General features: G+C 43.7%; 1 protein-coding gene and 1 long non-coding RNA gene across 2 annotated transcripts in view; one reads left to right on the top strand and one right to left on the bottom strand.

The window, feature by feature from the left end:
• The window catches only part of LOC135092081 (uncharacterized), a 39,608-nt gene extending 35,945 nt beyond the window's left edge, over window positions 1-3,663 (bottom strand). Inside the window, exon 1 of the mRNA XM_063990317.1 lies at window positions 3,311-3,663. Within this exon, the coding sequence (XP_063846387.1) occupies window positions 3,311-3,374 (64 nt within the window). The 5' untranslated portion in view covers window positions 3,375-3,663. The remainder of the gene's footprint in view (window positions 1-3,310) is intronic.
• A 2,013-nt stretch (window positions 3,664-5,676) lies between these two features.
• On the top strand, window positions 5,677-7,696 carry LOC135092139 (uncharacterized). The gene is made up of 2 exons (XR_010262780.1): window positions 5,677-5,917; window positions 6,156-7,696. It is a non-coding gene; the product is annotated as an uncharacterized LOC135092139 (long non-coding RNA).
• The last annotated feature ends 6,826 nt before the right edge of the window (window positions 7,697-14,522 follow it).

Below are 14,522 nucleotides of genomic sequence, written 5' to 3' on the forward strand. Positions count from 1 at the left end.
GGAGGGGTGGGGTGGGAGAAGAACGTGCCACACCCCCAATACAATCCCAGAAGACCGTGCCTCACCCCCATTAAGGTCCCCACCACACCCTGAAACCCCCAATAAGCCTTCCACGCTCTCTAGACCACTGGAACACCCCTGTCACGCGCCCCCCACGCACTGCAGCCCGTCCATCACATTCCTGCACCTCTGTATACTTTCAGGAGCACACCACGTATCCATTACAGCCTTGCACAGTCACCACGCCCTCTAATCACTCCACCACTCAGCTCTCACCTCCAAAACACGGGAATATCACCCATCCCAAGCCTCTTCTAACGTTCAAAACATCCCAGCGTTCACTCTTTCACGTTATTCAACACTTTCACCTCCACACAGATATGACACCCCGAAAAAAAAACTCTCTTTCACTGCATAACACCCACGCCATTCACCCCAGCACGGCATGTTTCTCAACACTTAACACACAACACACGTACAGGATGTTGCGTACCCCCAACCCCACCGTCCAAGCTCTCATGAACCTCAACAATTCACGACACCACACAACACACCTCCAGAATATTAACAGCACCACCTCCAAGCTCCCATGAACACCACAGCACCCCACAGCACCTCACAACACCACTCATTCATCTACTACTCTGTTGCGTAACCCCAGCAGTCTTCCCAGTTGCAACAACGCAGAGCAAGGGCATATGTCTGATTCCCTGCAATACGATACGAGTAGACCACAACAATTCAACACTATTTTAAGAGGACACAGAGGCGTCTAGTAAGGTTTTCATGGGGTTTTCTATTACTGATGATGCGGAGTTGTAGTTAAAGCATCAATCTAATCAGGAAAGTACCCTTGGAAACCTCTACCACATCCATTAGAGACCGACAAAGAGATAAGATGGTAAAAGGTTTGAGAATATGAAACGCTGAGAGCCGCGAACATTGCAATGTGTTTGGGGTTGGATTGGAGGGAGTGGAGGTGCAGGGAAGGACTAGAGGAGAGATGTATAGAACAAGGAGGATCTTATAGATTAGCCTTCCTCCCTCGCCCTTTTCGCTTCAAGGCTGCTCTGTCGGCTACAAGTGTTCTCTTCTCTGCTCTGGTGGAAAATCGATGGGTAAATATGAATTGAAAAAAAATGGAAACCACAGTTATGGAAATTGGAAAGAGATGGAGACAGTTAACTAAGAATTCATACACGCTTGCCGAACTTGACGGGGAGTGGGGAAAAAAAATAAATAAATAAAAATGGAGAATAATCAGTGGTTCCAAAATTAAAGGAGAGGATCTAAGTAAAAAAAATAAATAGATAAATAAAAATAAAATAGAGAACTCTGGAGAAAGAAACCGCTGGAAATAGATAAAAATAACCAAGAATGGGAAGGAAAGGCGCACAAAACGGCAAGATAATCAATAATTCTGTAGCAAGAAAAGACTGGGAAAACTGAAGGGGTAGTTAGAAATGTACTGGGGAAAAAAAAAAGAAAAGGAATGACTGAAAAAGAAAAGTAAATTGAGGAAAGAGTGTTTGAATGAGTGATTGAGTGACAGAGTGACGAAAGAGGATGAAAAAAAAAAAGGAAAAATCTGATGGGTAAATAAACTCGTGATACAAAATTCTCCAGTCAATATTTGAATGTCACACGAGTTTCATCGATCACTAATATTTTTTTTTCACATTCAATAATAATAATAAGAATAAGAATAAGAATAAGAAGAGGAAAAGGAGAAGGCAGCGTCAATAACTTTTCGCCCGAAGGCATAAAAACAAAAGAGAACCGGTTTCATAATTTCGATCAATTTCAACTTTTTTTTTTTTTTCATTTTCCCTCGGAAGTCCTGCCGGTATTCAAAGTTCCCAGCACAGGATGCCCCTGATTGGTGCTTGTGCCGCCTGTTCCGGGGGGCGGAGCAAGAGAAGGAGGAGGACGAGGAGGAGGAGGAGACGAAGAAGAAGAAAAAGAAGAAAGAAGAAGAAGAGAAAAAAAAAAGGAAAAGGAAAAGAAAAAGAAGAAGAAGAGAAAAAAGGAAGAAAGAGCAGGAGGAGGAAGAGGAGGAGGAGGAGGAGGGAGTGGGAAGACAGAATGAAGAGAGAAAGGAAGGAAGGATAGAAGTTAAGACTAGAATGAAAGAGAGAGAAGAGACGAAGGCGAAGAAGTAGAAAAAAGGAAGAAGGAGCAGCAGCAGGAGGAGGAGGAGAAGGAGAAGGAGGAGGAGGAGGAGGGAGTGGGAAGACAGAAGGAAGAAAGGAAGGAAGGAAGGAGGATAGAAATAAAAAAAAACTAAAAAAATAGAATAAAAGAGAGAAAAAAATAGATGGTACTAGAGAGAGAGAGAGAGAGAGAGAGAGAGAGAGAGAGAGAGAGAGAGAGAGAGAGAGAGAGAGAGAGAGAGAGGACAATGACGAGGAGAATAAGGGAGACACAAGTAACCACCACAAAAAAAAAATAAAAAAAATAAAAAAAAAATAAATAATAATAATAAATTCAAGCAAGGACAAGAAACTTATGCGCATTTACAAGCACCCCCACTAGAGACCCGCCCTGCATTGTCCCCCAACCACACCCCCACCATTACCCATTACTCCCCTTCTGCCATTACCCATTACTCCCCTTGCCCACCGCCCCTCCTTCCTTTACTCCTTTACTCTTCCCCACGTCACTTTCCTCATCCTTCTCTTCCTCCTCTGTTGTTATCTTTATTACTCCCCTTCACTATCGTCACTAGTCACGCCTCTTTCTCTCTATTTTCATCATTTATTCCTCTCGTCACTGTTCACGCCCTCCACTCCCCTTTTTTTCTCACTATCCGCCATAGTAACCTCCTTCACTATCTTCATCAGTTAGTGCCCCACCCTTACCAGTCACTCCCCCCAGTCACTCCCCCAGTCACTCCCCCCATCACTCCACAAGCAGCCGGCCACTCCCCTGCACCAGTCACTCCCTCCCATCACCATCACCACTGCATTCCCTCTCCCCCGCCCCCTCACCCGATAATCACTCCCCTCTGCTTCCCCCATCACCACCACGCCCTCAATTCACTCCCCCGGAAATCACTACATCCACTCCCCAAACCCCACCAGTGCACACCTGTCGGTCACTCCCCCACCACCCCTACAGGCTTAGCCACTCCGGCCCTCCAGCACTCAGCGTCCCTCCCTTGCCTCCCTCTCCCAGTCACTCAGCACTCTGCCAGTCCACGCCTGCCGGGTCTCCTCCAATCAGCCTCAACAAATGCACACTGTCATGTCCTCTTTAATTACTGTTCGTTTTTGCAAGGGTCGAACGGCCAAGAGGAGGCTTGTCTCACCTTCCCTGACGAACAGTCCCAGCAGGGCCAGGAGGGCAGCGGAGCCGAAGAAAAGCTTGTTCATGGTTCCCCCTGGTGTTGGACGCTGGGCGATGGGCGAGCCACTAGGAGCCAGGAGCCACTGTGCGGTCCTCACACGGTGTAGTCTCTCCACAGACTCCCCCAGATCGATAGCCCCCGACCCACCGCGTGCGGCCCGCCTAGCCTCACACACCCCTTTACTACGGCTTCTTCCCGCTCCTCCTCGGCGCAGGGAGCAAATGCCGCGTCACGGTGCGATCTGGTGAGTGCAGAGACAAGTGAGGCGGCGGTGGGGTGGTGCAGTGCCGGCGGCCACGGTCTGCTCTTGCGACTGTTGGGGTGTGCAATTCGCGCATGCGCATCCTACAACTTTTCGACCGTCGTTATAGTCTGTTTCCTCAGGCAACTACACGAAGCTCCGCCCACACTGGTAGGGACAAGACCAACGTCGCCTTCCGCAGAGCTTATTGGTTGACAGAATTCCGGCGAAAGTAAGAGCGTTATAGTCCCCGCTTGTATCGAACACTTGCAGAAAATAGCCGTGGATTTATGGTTGAAACTATGCATTACTTTCATGTGCACTAAAAGGAGGACAACACATGACAAAGCTGGGAATTGATCGTCCAGAAGAGGCTGGTAAAAAAAAAAAAAAAAGAAAAAAAAAGAAAGAAAGAAAAAAAAAAAACAGCTCCCGGTAGGCCTATTAAGGGCCGACCTTACCATTGGCGCCACTGGGACACCGAAGCCAGCTCGATATTGACTGACAGCGGAGGGCGGGAGAGTGAGCAGCCACGGGCATCAACTCTAGGGATGGAACACGATTATAATGAGGACAGTTTAGAGAAGCTGCAGTTGTTCTATTTTTTTGATAACCTATTGAAGAAACAGTAGGTGTGGCAAACAGAGAGGCAGCCCTCAACTTGCCCCACACCCCATTGCTAGATCTTTCTGCCCACTCTACATTGTATGGATTTGCAAAAAGGTCAGAGCACATTTACAGTGAGCCATCCCACTGTGTACTGCACCGCAACATTGAACTTTTTTGACATTGCAACCTTTATGGTACCTGGTCCCTTTCAGAAGCAAGTGTCGGTGTCCTCTCTATATGCCGTCTTTCGTATTCTTTCTCTATCATCTACTTGTATATTCTGGCCAGGGGTGGTGCTGGGCTGGGAACTTGTTCTCTCATGTCTATGTCTTCTTTCCTTCAACTGATGGAGACTCACAGGTGCAGCGTTAAGTCTTAGACGTGGCTGACTTAGTGGATGAGTGGCGACTGGTGCCAGGCTCACGTATTCCAACCGTAGATAAATCTAATTGCTTCACGCCCAGAACGATTAATAATAATAATAATAATTAAAAAAAGGAGAATTTTACGTTTTTCTCTAGTTTTGGGACCAGAAATGTAAATAAAAATATTAGGTCTCTGCTTTAAACAGAAAATAGCTACTCGATCTTAAATAATTGTTATATAGTGCTACATGTATAACAAACCAAAATGCCATATCTCAGACCCGTGAGGCGCGAGTTGCGTCTGAGTGTAGTTCACTAATATAACACATGAATGTTTAATGTTTTAATTTTATTATGAATTAATTTCTTACCTAACACACAATTTGCTCCCTAAAACATTTTTTTTCCCTTCTGTCCACTCTTAAGCACACTGGCCATGTCAAGTACCCCTCCATGTAGCCTTTTATTTTCAAATACCTTTCGAAAACTTTCATGCACTCCGGGGTCCATCATGTACCCAAGCTGACCATCACTGGTCTAGATGATGGGGTGGTTATGTCTGGGGAGCTCATGGGGGAGGGTTGTATGTCCCCGTAATGTCCCCGCTTGACATGAATCCCTGGGTCTTCCGGACACTTGAGACCTCCGGGTAAGTCCATCGGGGCCCTGCTGATGACGGGGTGGGGTAGAGGCAGCTCTGGCGTGCGGTGACAGCTTGGGTGAGAATCGCTGACGTTGCTGCTAGAAAATTGAATTGCCTCAGCCCAGCCAACCATCAGTACAAGGTGTTGTCAGTGTGAGGATGGAATGAGCCCCTGTCATCTGGCTGCTTGAGGCTCCAGTCATCCCACATGATTCGCGGGTGTGTCGTGTGCGGTGGCGTGCTGTTGTCACGTGGCTCGCCGCACCCCATCACGACCGTCTCGTTAGTGGCAGTTGTGTTGTCGTCTGGCGGTTGATTGATTGAGTATTGAACAATATTACAATTTTTCGCGTATTTACGATTCTTAAAGGACAAATAATAATAGTTTTGTTTCTGCTAAAATTGCAAGTTTTCTATATCAATTTGACATAAAACATGACAAACTAAAGTAAATGTGCGATACTCGCCAATATTATCACGGCAGAAGTTAACTCGAGCATTCCAAGATTGAGTGGGCACTCCTTGTTTGCAGGATGCGAGAGGTGAGGGAGCACAGACATACAGATATGATGTGAAGACCAGAAGACAACAGTTGGGGGGGTGAGGATACGATGCTGGCAGAGTGTGGGAGTGATGCTGAAATGTGTTTTTGCGTGTGGCCCGTCTGAAGAATGCGAATGACATTGCATAATGATATTTTTTTTTCAGAGGTAGGTAGCTACATCTTTGTTCACTTAATTGTAGGCATGTAAACAACTATATTCAAGCGGGTATTTGTTTTTTGTTTGTTTGTTTGTTTGTTTGTTCATAGCCATATTATTTCAGAAGTATACAGTTAATTATATCCACATGTTGACTTGTTGTTTTGTTGCTGTTGTATCTTTATTAATCCAAAAATATAAATAGAATTAATCATAATGACACACTCATTTACTGTCTGCTGCCCAGATCGTCAGAGTGACCCAAACGGAGCACCAACTACCTTTCACACGGTCATCTAATAAAACCATCACCCAGACTCAGACAGCTATAACTTTTGACTGGAAACAACCACAACCTGACCAAGCTTCCTTCCAGCCATGATTCAATCCTCTGTCTCTTGTCCTTGACTTAACTCCTTCACCTCCATATGCAAGAAGTCACGATACAGACAAAAGCACCGCACATCCTTTACAAGCACCTGCTAAGGAGAGAAGGAGTTAAAAGGACAGGTTTTCCAATGACTGACCAGTATAAGAGATAACTGTAGAATAGAAAATAAATGTCTAATAAGTGTGGTTCGTGATTAATCCTTTTTCTGTTTTGGTCATCACTTGGTGGCATTCAGAACACTGCAGAAAGCTGTTTGCATGGACGCAAAGGAAAGAGAGTACAGGAGATTCATTTTACCTTTTCTAGCTACAAAACCTTGTAGGAGAGATTAGGACAACAGTTAATGTACCTAGAAAATTGCTGGTTAATATGGAAACATTGTTCAGGGAGGGAAAGAGTTAAGAGGTGACGTGTGAAGCAGCAGTGAATGGGTTAAGGGCCCGTGTTCAGAAACGCTTTGCTCTCCAACCACGTCTATTTTCAAATGCCACAAAAATGATTAGCCGAGTTCTCAAGACTGTTTCTCAAGACTTTAATAATGTAGAAATCTTAACAATTTCTCACTAGAACAGCAAAAAACACCCCGAAAAACGTGTGCAGCTTCAACTCAGAAGTGTTTCAGAGTATGATCCGAGGTGTCGAGTGCACGGTGAGTGGCAATGAGCTGGTGGTGGTGGTGGTGGTGGTAGAGCATTACGTGGGAACAAGGCAGGTGAGGTGGCTCGTCTAGTACCCCCACCACAAACTGTATCCATACATACATTGCGTCACTACCTCATGAAAAAACTGACCTTCCTCATGTTCTGTTGTTTATCTAGAAGTTGTCACCGTAATGTGTTGGGTGTTCTCTAAAACGTCTTTGTAAGGAGTATGTTTCACATGTATGGAGCGGTTCCACTCGTACCACTCTTTTAGACAAGGTGGAATCAAAAGTTTTTCGTTTTATCAACTCCTCTCCTCTGACTATCTTCAGCCTCTCTCTCTCTCATCGCCACAATGTTGCATATCTTGCTATCTTCTATCGCTATTTTCATCCTAACTGCTATTCTGATGTTGCTAACTGCATGACTCCCCTTCTCCCGTGGCATCGCTGCACAAGACTTTCTTCTTTCTCTCGTCGCTATTTTGTCCACCTCTCTAATGCAAGAAGTAACCATTCTCAATCATTCATCCCTTTTTCTTGTAAACTCTGGAACTTCCTACCTGCTTCTGTATTCCTTCCTTCCTATGACTTGAACTCTCTCAAGAGGGAGGTTTCAAGACACTTATCCTTCAATTTTCGATGATTCTCTTGACATCTCTTTTGGGACTGGCACTTCAGTGGAATTTTTTTCCCTTTTTTGTTTCCCTTGGCCAGTGACCCTCTTATGTAAAAAAATAAAATAAATAAATAAATAGAAATAGATAAATAAAATAAAGTTCTGCTAACTAATAACTCTGCCACGAATAATATGTTTTCGTTCTTTTAACCCTTTAACTGTTATGGATGGGGTTGAGGGTGGCATGGAGGTGAGGACAGGATAAGGATGAGCTTGGATGAGACACGTACATATTATTAAAAAGATAATGATGATAATAATAATAATAATAATAATAATAATAATAATAATAATAATAATGATAATAACAACTCAGATTGACTCTATGATTGAACATGTAAGATATGTTTTGTTAGATCTTTCAGATTTAGAACATTTAAGGACTTGAATAACGGTGGCGTGTGTTCACAGTTGTCGCTATCTGACATTATTTTGGTGATTTTTTTTGTGTAACACCTTGAGGCAGAGGTAGGTGACGGGACAAATGGTACCACAATACTCTAAGTGGTGATAGATGCATGTATAGTACTCATACATTGAATTACATCTGGTGGGACGTATGATTTCACTTTAGGCAGACAATGAACTGTTCTGGATAATTTTAGGCGGATGTAAGACCGGTGATGCTTGAGATTTAACATTTTGTCTATAATCAATCCAAGAAACCGAATTTTATACACTTGAAGAATATTATAACTTAGAAAAACAAGACGTGGTTGATATTTAGTTTCAGTTAAAAGAAAAGAAGACAAACACATGAAATAAGTTTTTACAATACTAACAGTTAGGAGATTAGTATAGCACCATTCAGAGGTTTTAGGCAGCTCAGCATTAGCACGGTTAAGTAAATATGAGGGTTTGTCACCAGTCCTGCAAAAAGTGGAATCATCTGGTAAAAGTACAGGGTGCAGCAGAAATACCTCCCCACATTTTAAAGATTAACGAAAGGAAAAATGTAGACGGTATTTTCTGCAGCACCCTGTACAGTATTTAGTGTCTGAGATATGTCACAGATATCATTAATGTAGAACAACAAAAAGAGAGTGGGTCCTAATGCTCTGCCTTGAGGTGCGCCTAAATGTACTGGCTCTGTGGGGGGAAGGTACTGTATTTTATGAAGTACTGTATATTGTATCCTGTTATTTAGGTAAGAGTCTCGAGTTCCAGATTAATACATTTTATCTAGCAGAATATTGGGCTGAACAGTGTCGAATGCCTTCCGGAAATCAAAAAGTATCGAAGTGAAATATTTATCATTAAGAGCGTCGTATAGAGCGGATGTGCAGGTAATAATGGCATCTAAAGTACTTCATCCCGCTCTAAATCCAGTCTGTTTATTATTTGATATCTTCATTTTACTTAAGTATATTTTAGGTGCCTCTTCATAAGTAGCTCAAAAATTTTAGAGAATATAGGTAAAATGGAGATTGGACGATAATTAGACATATTAGAATTTTCAACTGTGTCTTCATGATTACAGTGATAGTTCAATAAGGATGTAGCACCAAGTTTCTCTATCAGTAGGGAACAAAGACCAATGAAAAGTTAAATTTTGTTGGACAACCCAATTGATTATCCTCGTAATCTTTGAAAAAAAAAAAAAAAAGTCCTTATGAAAATCCAGAGTGTTTCAGAATATTGGCTTACGTGGCTCGCGGTCTCATCTCCAGGGGAAAGGGTGGTGACGAGCAGGCAAGGGAGGTAGGGTGGGTACTGGGGAGGACATGGCAGGGTGTATAGTGGCGTACCGCTCAGCAAGGGTTGGTCGCCCCGGCACATCTGCTTCTTCCCGCTTTGCTATCTAATCTTTTTTTCTTTCCCACGGCATATTTTTCTTTGGTCTTCGTCCTTAAGCTATCAGCAACATCAGAGTTCCCATCTCTTACTTAAGGCTGCGCGACGAAAGTTCCAGGGTTTCCACTAAAAAGAACTTCGCAATGTGCATGGCGTTGAGTGGCTTACATCGGAGTAACATTCACGTATACACAGACGCTGAGAGAGACATGTTACACACAGAAGCGCGTTGTGTTCTGTGCACTTCCCTTGGTCACTGATAGCCCAAGATCTCTCGTCGTTGTGATTTTTCTTGCGTAATTTTATCTAGAGATTGTGTCATGTTCCACAATACCCTGTTTTTTAGCTGTACTTGAGTTGTGGGGGAATTATCCATTGTGCAATTGCTCTTGAGAACTGAGTATTCGTTGAGAGAGAGAGAGAGAGAGAGAGAGAGAGAGAGAGAGAGAGAGAGAGAGAGAGAGAGAGAGAGAGAGAGAGAGAGAGAGACTAACTGACTGACTTTCACTTTATCTCCCCTCACCACACCACTCAGTTAAGCCCACACGATAACGCCACGTACCATACAGCTCATCACTCTACTAACCTCCAGTCCAACTAACCTAACCTAACCAAACCAAACCAGACTAAACCAAACCAAACCAAACTATAGGTCTATTAGAATCAGTTCAAAGGAGAATGACTGAAAGGATACAAGGAATGAGGAGTATTCCTTATGAGGCGAGATTGAAGCTGTTAAATTTACATTCTTTAGAGAGACGCAAGTTAAGAGGGGACCTGATAGAAGTCTTTAAGTGGTATAAGGGTTATAACAAGCAAAATTCTTAGGATCAGCAACCAGGACAGAACAAGAAATAACGCGTTCAAACTTGAAAAATTTTGGTTTAAGAAAGAAATAGGAATAAATTGGTTCTCAAATAGAGTGGTAGATGAGTGGAACGGACTCAGTAATCATGTTGTTAGTGCTAAGACATTAGGGAGCTTTAAGAGAAGATTAGACGGGTTTATGGATGGGGATGATAGGTGGAAATAGGTAGGTACATTTCATATAGGGACTGCCACGTGTAAGCCTGGTGGCTTCTTGCAGCTTCCCTTATTTCTTATGTTCTTATGTTCTAAACCAAACCTAACCTAACCTAATGCAACCCAACCCAACCCAACCCAACCCAACCTAACCTAACCTAACCAAACCAAACTAAACCACACTAAACTAAACCACACTAAACTAAACTAAACTAAACTAAACTAAACTAAACCTAACCAAACCTAATTTAACAACCTAACCTAAACTAACAGCCACCACCTGCCCAAACACCAAACACTTGCACCCATCACAACCTCTTCACCACCTGCACCCATTTCCCGTTTAAAAAGCCCATAACAAACCGAGGATTGACAGCACACCACTCGCATTAACTCCTCTCCCTTTCTCCCCTTCACCCCTTCCTCCCCTTCCGTCCCTTCATTCCTCTCTCGTTCCTCCCTCACACAGTGTTGCTCTATGGCTTGCCGTGTCCACAGAGCTGTTGTAAATCTTTCATCCGATGCCGCGCAGGGAGGGAGGGAAAGCGAGAAGGGAGGGGAGAGAGAGAGAGAGAGAGAGAGAGAGAGAGAGAGAGAGAGAGAGAGAGAGAGAGAGAGAGAGAGAGAGAGGGAGGGCTGGACGCACGGCGGAGTGTGGGGAGAGTAGGGAACGCTGGGAATACTTCACTATTTATATATTAATTTATTTACTTTTTTTGTGTTATCTATTCTTCTTCATGTGTCTTTGTGTTTTTGTTGTTGTTGTTGTTGTTGTTGTTGTTGTTGTTGTTGTTGTTGTTGCTGTAGAGGTCGAACGGTGGGCATGATGTTTGTGGGGCGTATGAGGTTGTAGGTAGCGTGGCGGTGTGTGTGTGTGTGTGTGTGTGTGTGTGTGTGTGGTAAGGGGGGAGATGAAGTTGGAATTCTCTCTCTCTCTCTCTCTCTCTCTCTCTCTCTCTCTCTCTCTCTCTCTCTCTCTCTCTCTCTCTCTCTTATTTATGTATGCACGGAATATGTGTTGTTTTCATGTATTTTCATTGTATGAGGATGTAACTATGTAGGTATATATGTATTCATTCACTTTTCTTCTTTATAATTATAATACTTTTTTTCTTGTAAGTAAGTGTGTGTGTGTGTGTGTGTGTGTGTGTGTGTGTGTGTGTGTGTGTGTGTGTGTGTGTGTGTGTGTGTGTGTGCTTTTCCCCCGTTTCTAGGTGTCCGGAGAGAGAGAGAGAGAGAGAGAGAGAGAGAGAGAGAGAGAGAGAGAGAGAGAGAGAGAGAGAGAGAGAGAGAGAGAGAGGCTTCCCTCCTGCAGCCACGTGTTTAAGTGATAAGCTAAACACGGGAAATTGGGGACCACGCGATGTACCAAGGCAGCAGGGGGTGAGGGAGAGGCGTGACACCGGGGCACTGAGGGGAGAGGGTCAGGAAGAGGGAAAGGAAGAGGGAAGGGAAAAGAGGAACGCTAAAAGGTGTCTGTCAACATTAATCATAGAACGATAAAAGACAGATTAACTGCGGGAAATTATACCAGGAGGAGGAGAAGGAGGAGGAGGAGGAAGAGGAGGAGGAGGAGGAGGAGGAGGAGGAGGAGGAGATATCAGTTGTGCAAATGATAAAATTTAAAAGAACTTTGTATGTCTGATTGATTGTGTGTGTGTGTGTGTGTGTGTGTGTGTGTGTGTGTGTGTGTGTGTGTGTGTGTGTATCCCTTGTAACGCCCCGTCCCTCCCTCTGCCTTATGACAGTGCATGCTGGATGAATAGCAATAGTAACAATAGCACTGGGAAACTGAATGCTAGGAGGCGACGATCAGCGTGGCCAGAGTTGCTGTTCCTCACGATCAAAACACGAGCTCGGGCTGATTCTTCGGCTACTGTGGCTTCTCGACTGAATAAAATGATCATGTACACATTTATATTATACTACAGAAGCATATGACTCACGACAAGCATGATGGTGTGTCTAGTAAAGCTTATTAATGCGTGTGTTTTCATGGCTTCAAAAAAACGTCTAGGGTTACTCAGGTGAAAAGTGTCATTAGCAGAGGAAAGGTTACGTTGCAGCTCACGATGTTACTGAAGTCAGCGCCGCACAGAGTAACAGACACAGACGGAAACATTTCAAGGTGTGGAGTTGACGATACGCAGCTGGAACTATGGGTAAAAGAAGTCTCGGTGCACTATGTGAGCGAAACATTATGACTGTACAGAACGAAGGAATCGAAAACATAATGTGAGACCAGCGGTTGACCGAATTTTTACGGTATACATCGGATCCCCTATGCACCGATACTTTTATTTATTTATTTATTTATTTTCTTTTTACCCATAGTATATACGATGCTTGCAACCTCACGCCTTGGCTTGGTGAGGACGACAGGGTTGAAATACACTGCTCCCTCGCTACACTACAGGTTAGGTTCTGAAAACGAAATCGTAGAGCAAATGATCTTATAGGGCGTCCATTATAACATGTTGTCGATGGGGATACATTCCTGAACCCCCGTCTCCACATCAACCTACCCAGAAGTTGTTTTTTTTTGTGGATTTTCTGGCCATCATTTCACACACACACACACACACACACACACACACACACACACACACACACACACACACACACACACTAACTGTCTGTCCATCTATCTATCTATCCATGGTCGTCAAAGCTTTCACAGTCACGACACTGTAGTAAGGTGTTGCCACTCAGCATAAAGGACAGTCGTGGTTTTAAATCAAGTAACCTGTTGCGTTTACTTCCAATGTGTGTAGCGTTTTCCATCGAGGTAAAGTCCGTTGATCTTAAAATTTCAATTGTCACATTTAATAAGGAAACTGACAGCGGATCACGGGAACTGGAATTCAAGGAAACTGCTAAACAAAGTAGAAGTGACTATAGTGCTCTATTCGCCCATTGACCACGACTACAGCGACACTGAGGTGGAGGTTTAATCCCCGTAATATTCCTTCTCAAAAGCATTTTAAAAGTGACCAGCAGAGGAGTCTGTATCTTGCGTATCTGTAACCCATTAAGGTCTTGGGAGCAGCTGAGGTGGGAGCGAACACCTGTGGGGAAAAGTACTGTGCGGCTGAGCGGTGTCCCACGGTGGGGCCCCCTGACCTCGTTGTTGCTGCGTAGAAAAATGCAGTCAGTCAATGGATTCCCCAGTGATAATGATGTGGCTTTAGAGAACTTGTAAAAAAAATAGATACAGAAACAGGTTTAGACAAGAAGAAATCAGCCGTAATGTGAGTGGATCAGAAATAGAATATTGAAATTAATTGTATCTGGAAGCGTTTGAAATTTAGTGCAGGAAGAAATTAAATTTTAAGTTGCAAAGACCATGAAGGAAAGTTAATTGATTTGCTATTCAACAAAAACAACATAAGATAAATGAAAAAAATATATCTACTACAATTCTGAAAAAAAAAATGATAAAAAGCTAACGAAAATCAAAGAACAGTAGTGAGGATAGAAAAAAAAAATTGTGTTCAGACTACGACCTGAATCCTGAATATGAAGAATGGACATAGGGAAGTACTATTGTAACTAAAGTAAAGGCAGATCTTCCCACCACCACCACCACCACCACCAGCGACGTAACTCCCCGCGTCAGGTGGCGTCGCAGGCAGGTGTTAACATCGGCGCGCTGGGTAATGGCGATAAAGAAGAAAGAAGGAGAGCAGGGCGGCACGTGTCCGTAAGCCTTGAGGCGCGGATCAGCAGGTGCACTTTCTCGTATGCTTGACCTTCATTGCGGAACACCTGAAGACAGCGTACAAACCCAACTTAGCACTGCGATTATGGGCCATCTTCTAAAACACTCCCGTGCCGCACCTGCACTTCTTTCTCTTGGCCCTTGTTGCAGTTACAATGTTTTTTTAAGGGCGTTTTTATGGCTGCAATGACAGATTAACGAGATTTCTACATTATCAACTGGCGAAACACTCTTGAAAACCTGGCTAATCATCCCTGTGATCTTTAAAAATAATCGTGATGGGAGAGCACAGCGTTTCTGAATAAGGGTCTGTATTAGGGAGGAACACAATAAGACGCTTGAGTTTCCTTTACGCCAAGAGGCTCC

Source organism: Scylla paramamosain, chromosome 1 (genome assembly GCF_035594125.1).
Source record: "Scylla paramamosain isolate STU-SP2022 chromosome 1, ASM3559412v1, whole genome shotgun sequence".
Lineage (NCBI taxonomy): Eukaryota > Metazoa > Arthropoda > Malacostraca > Decapoda > Portunidae > Scylla > Scylla paramamosain.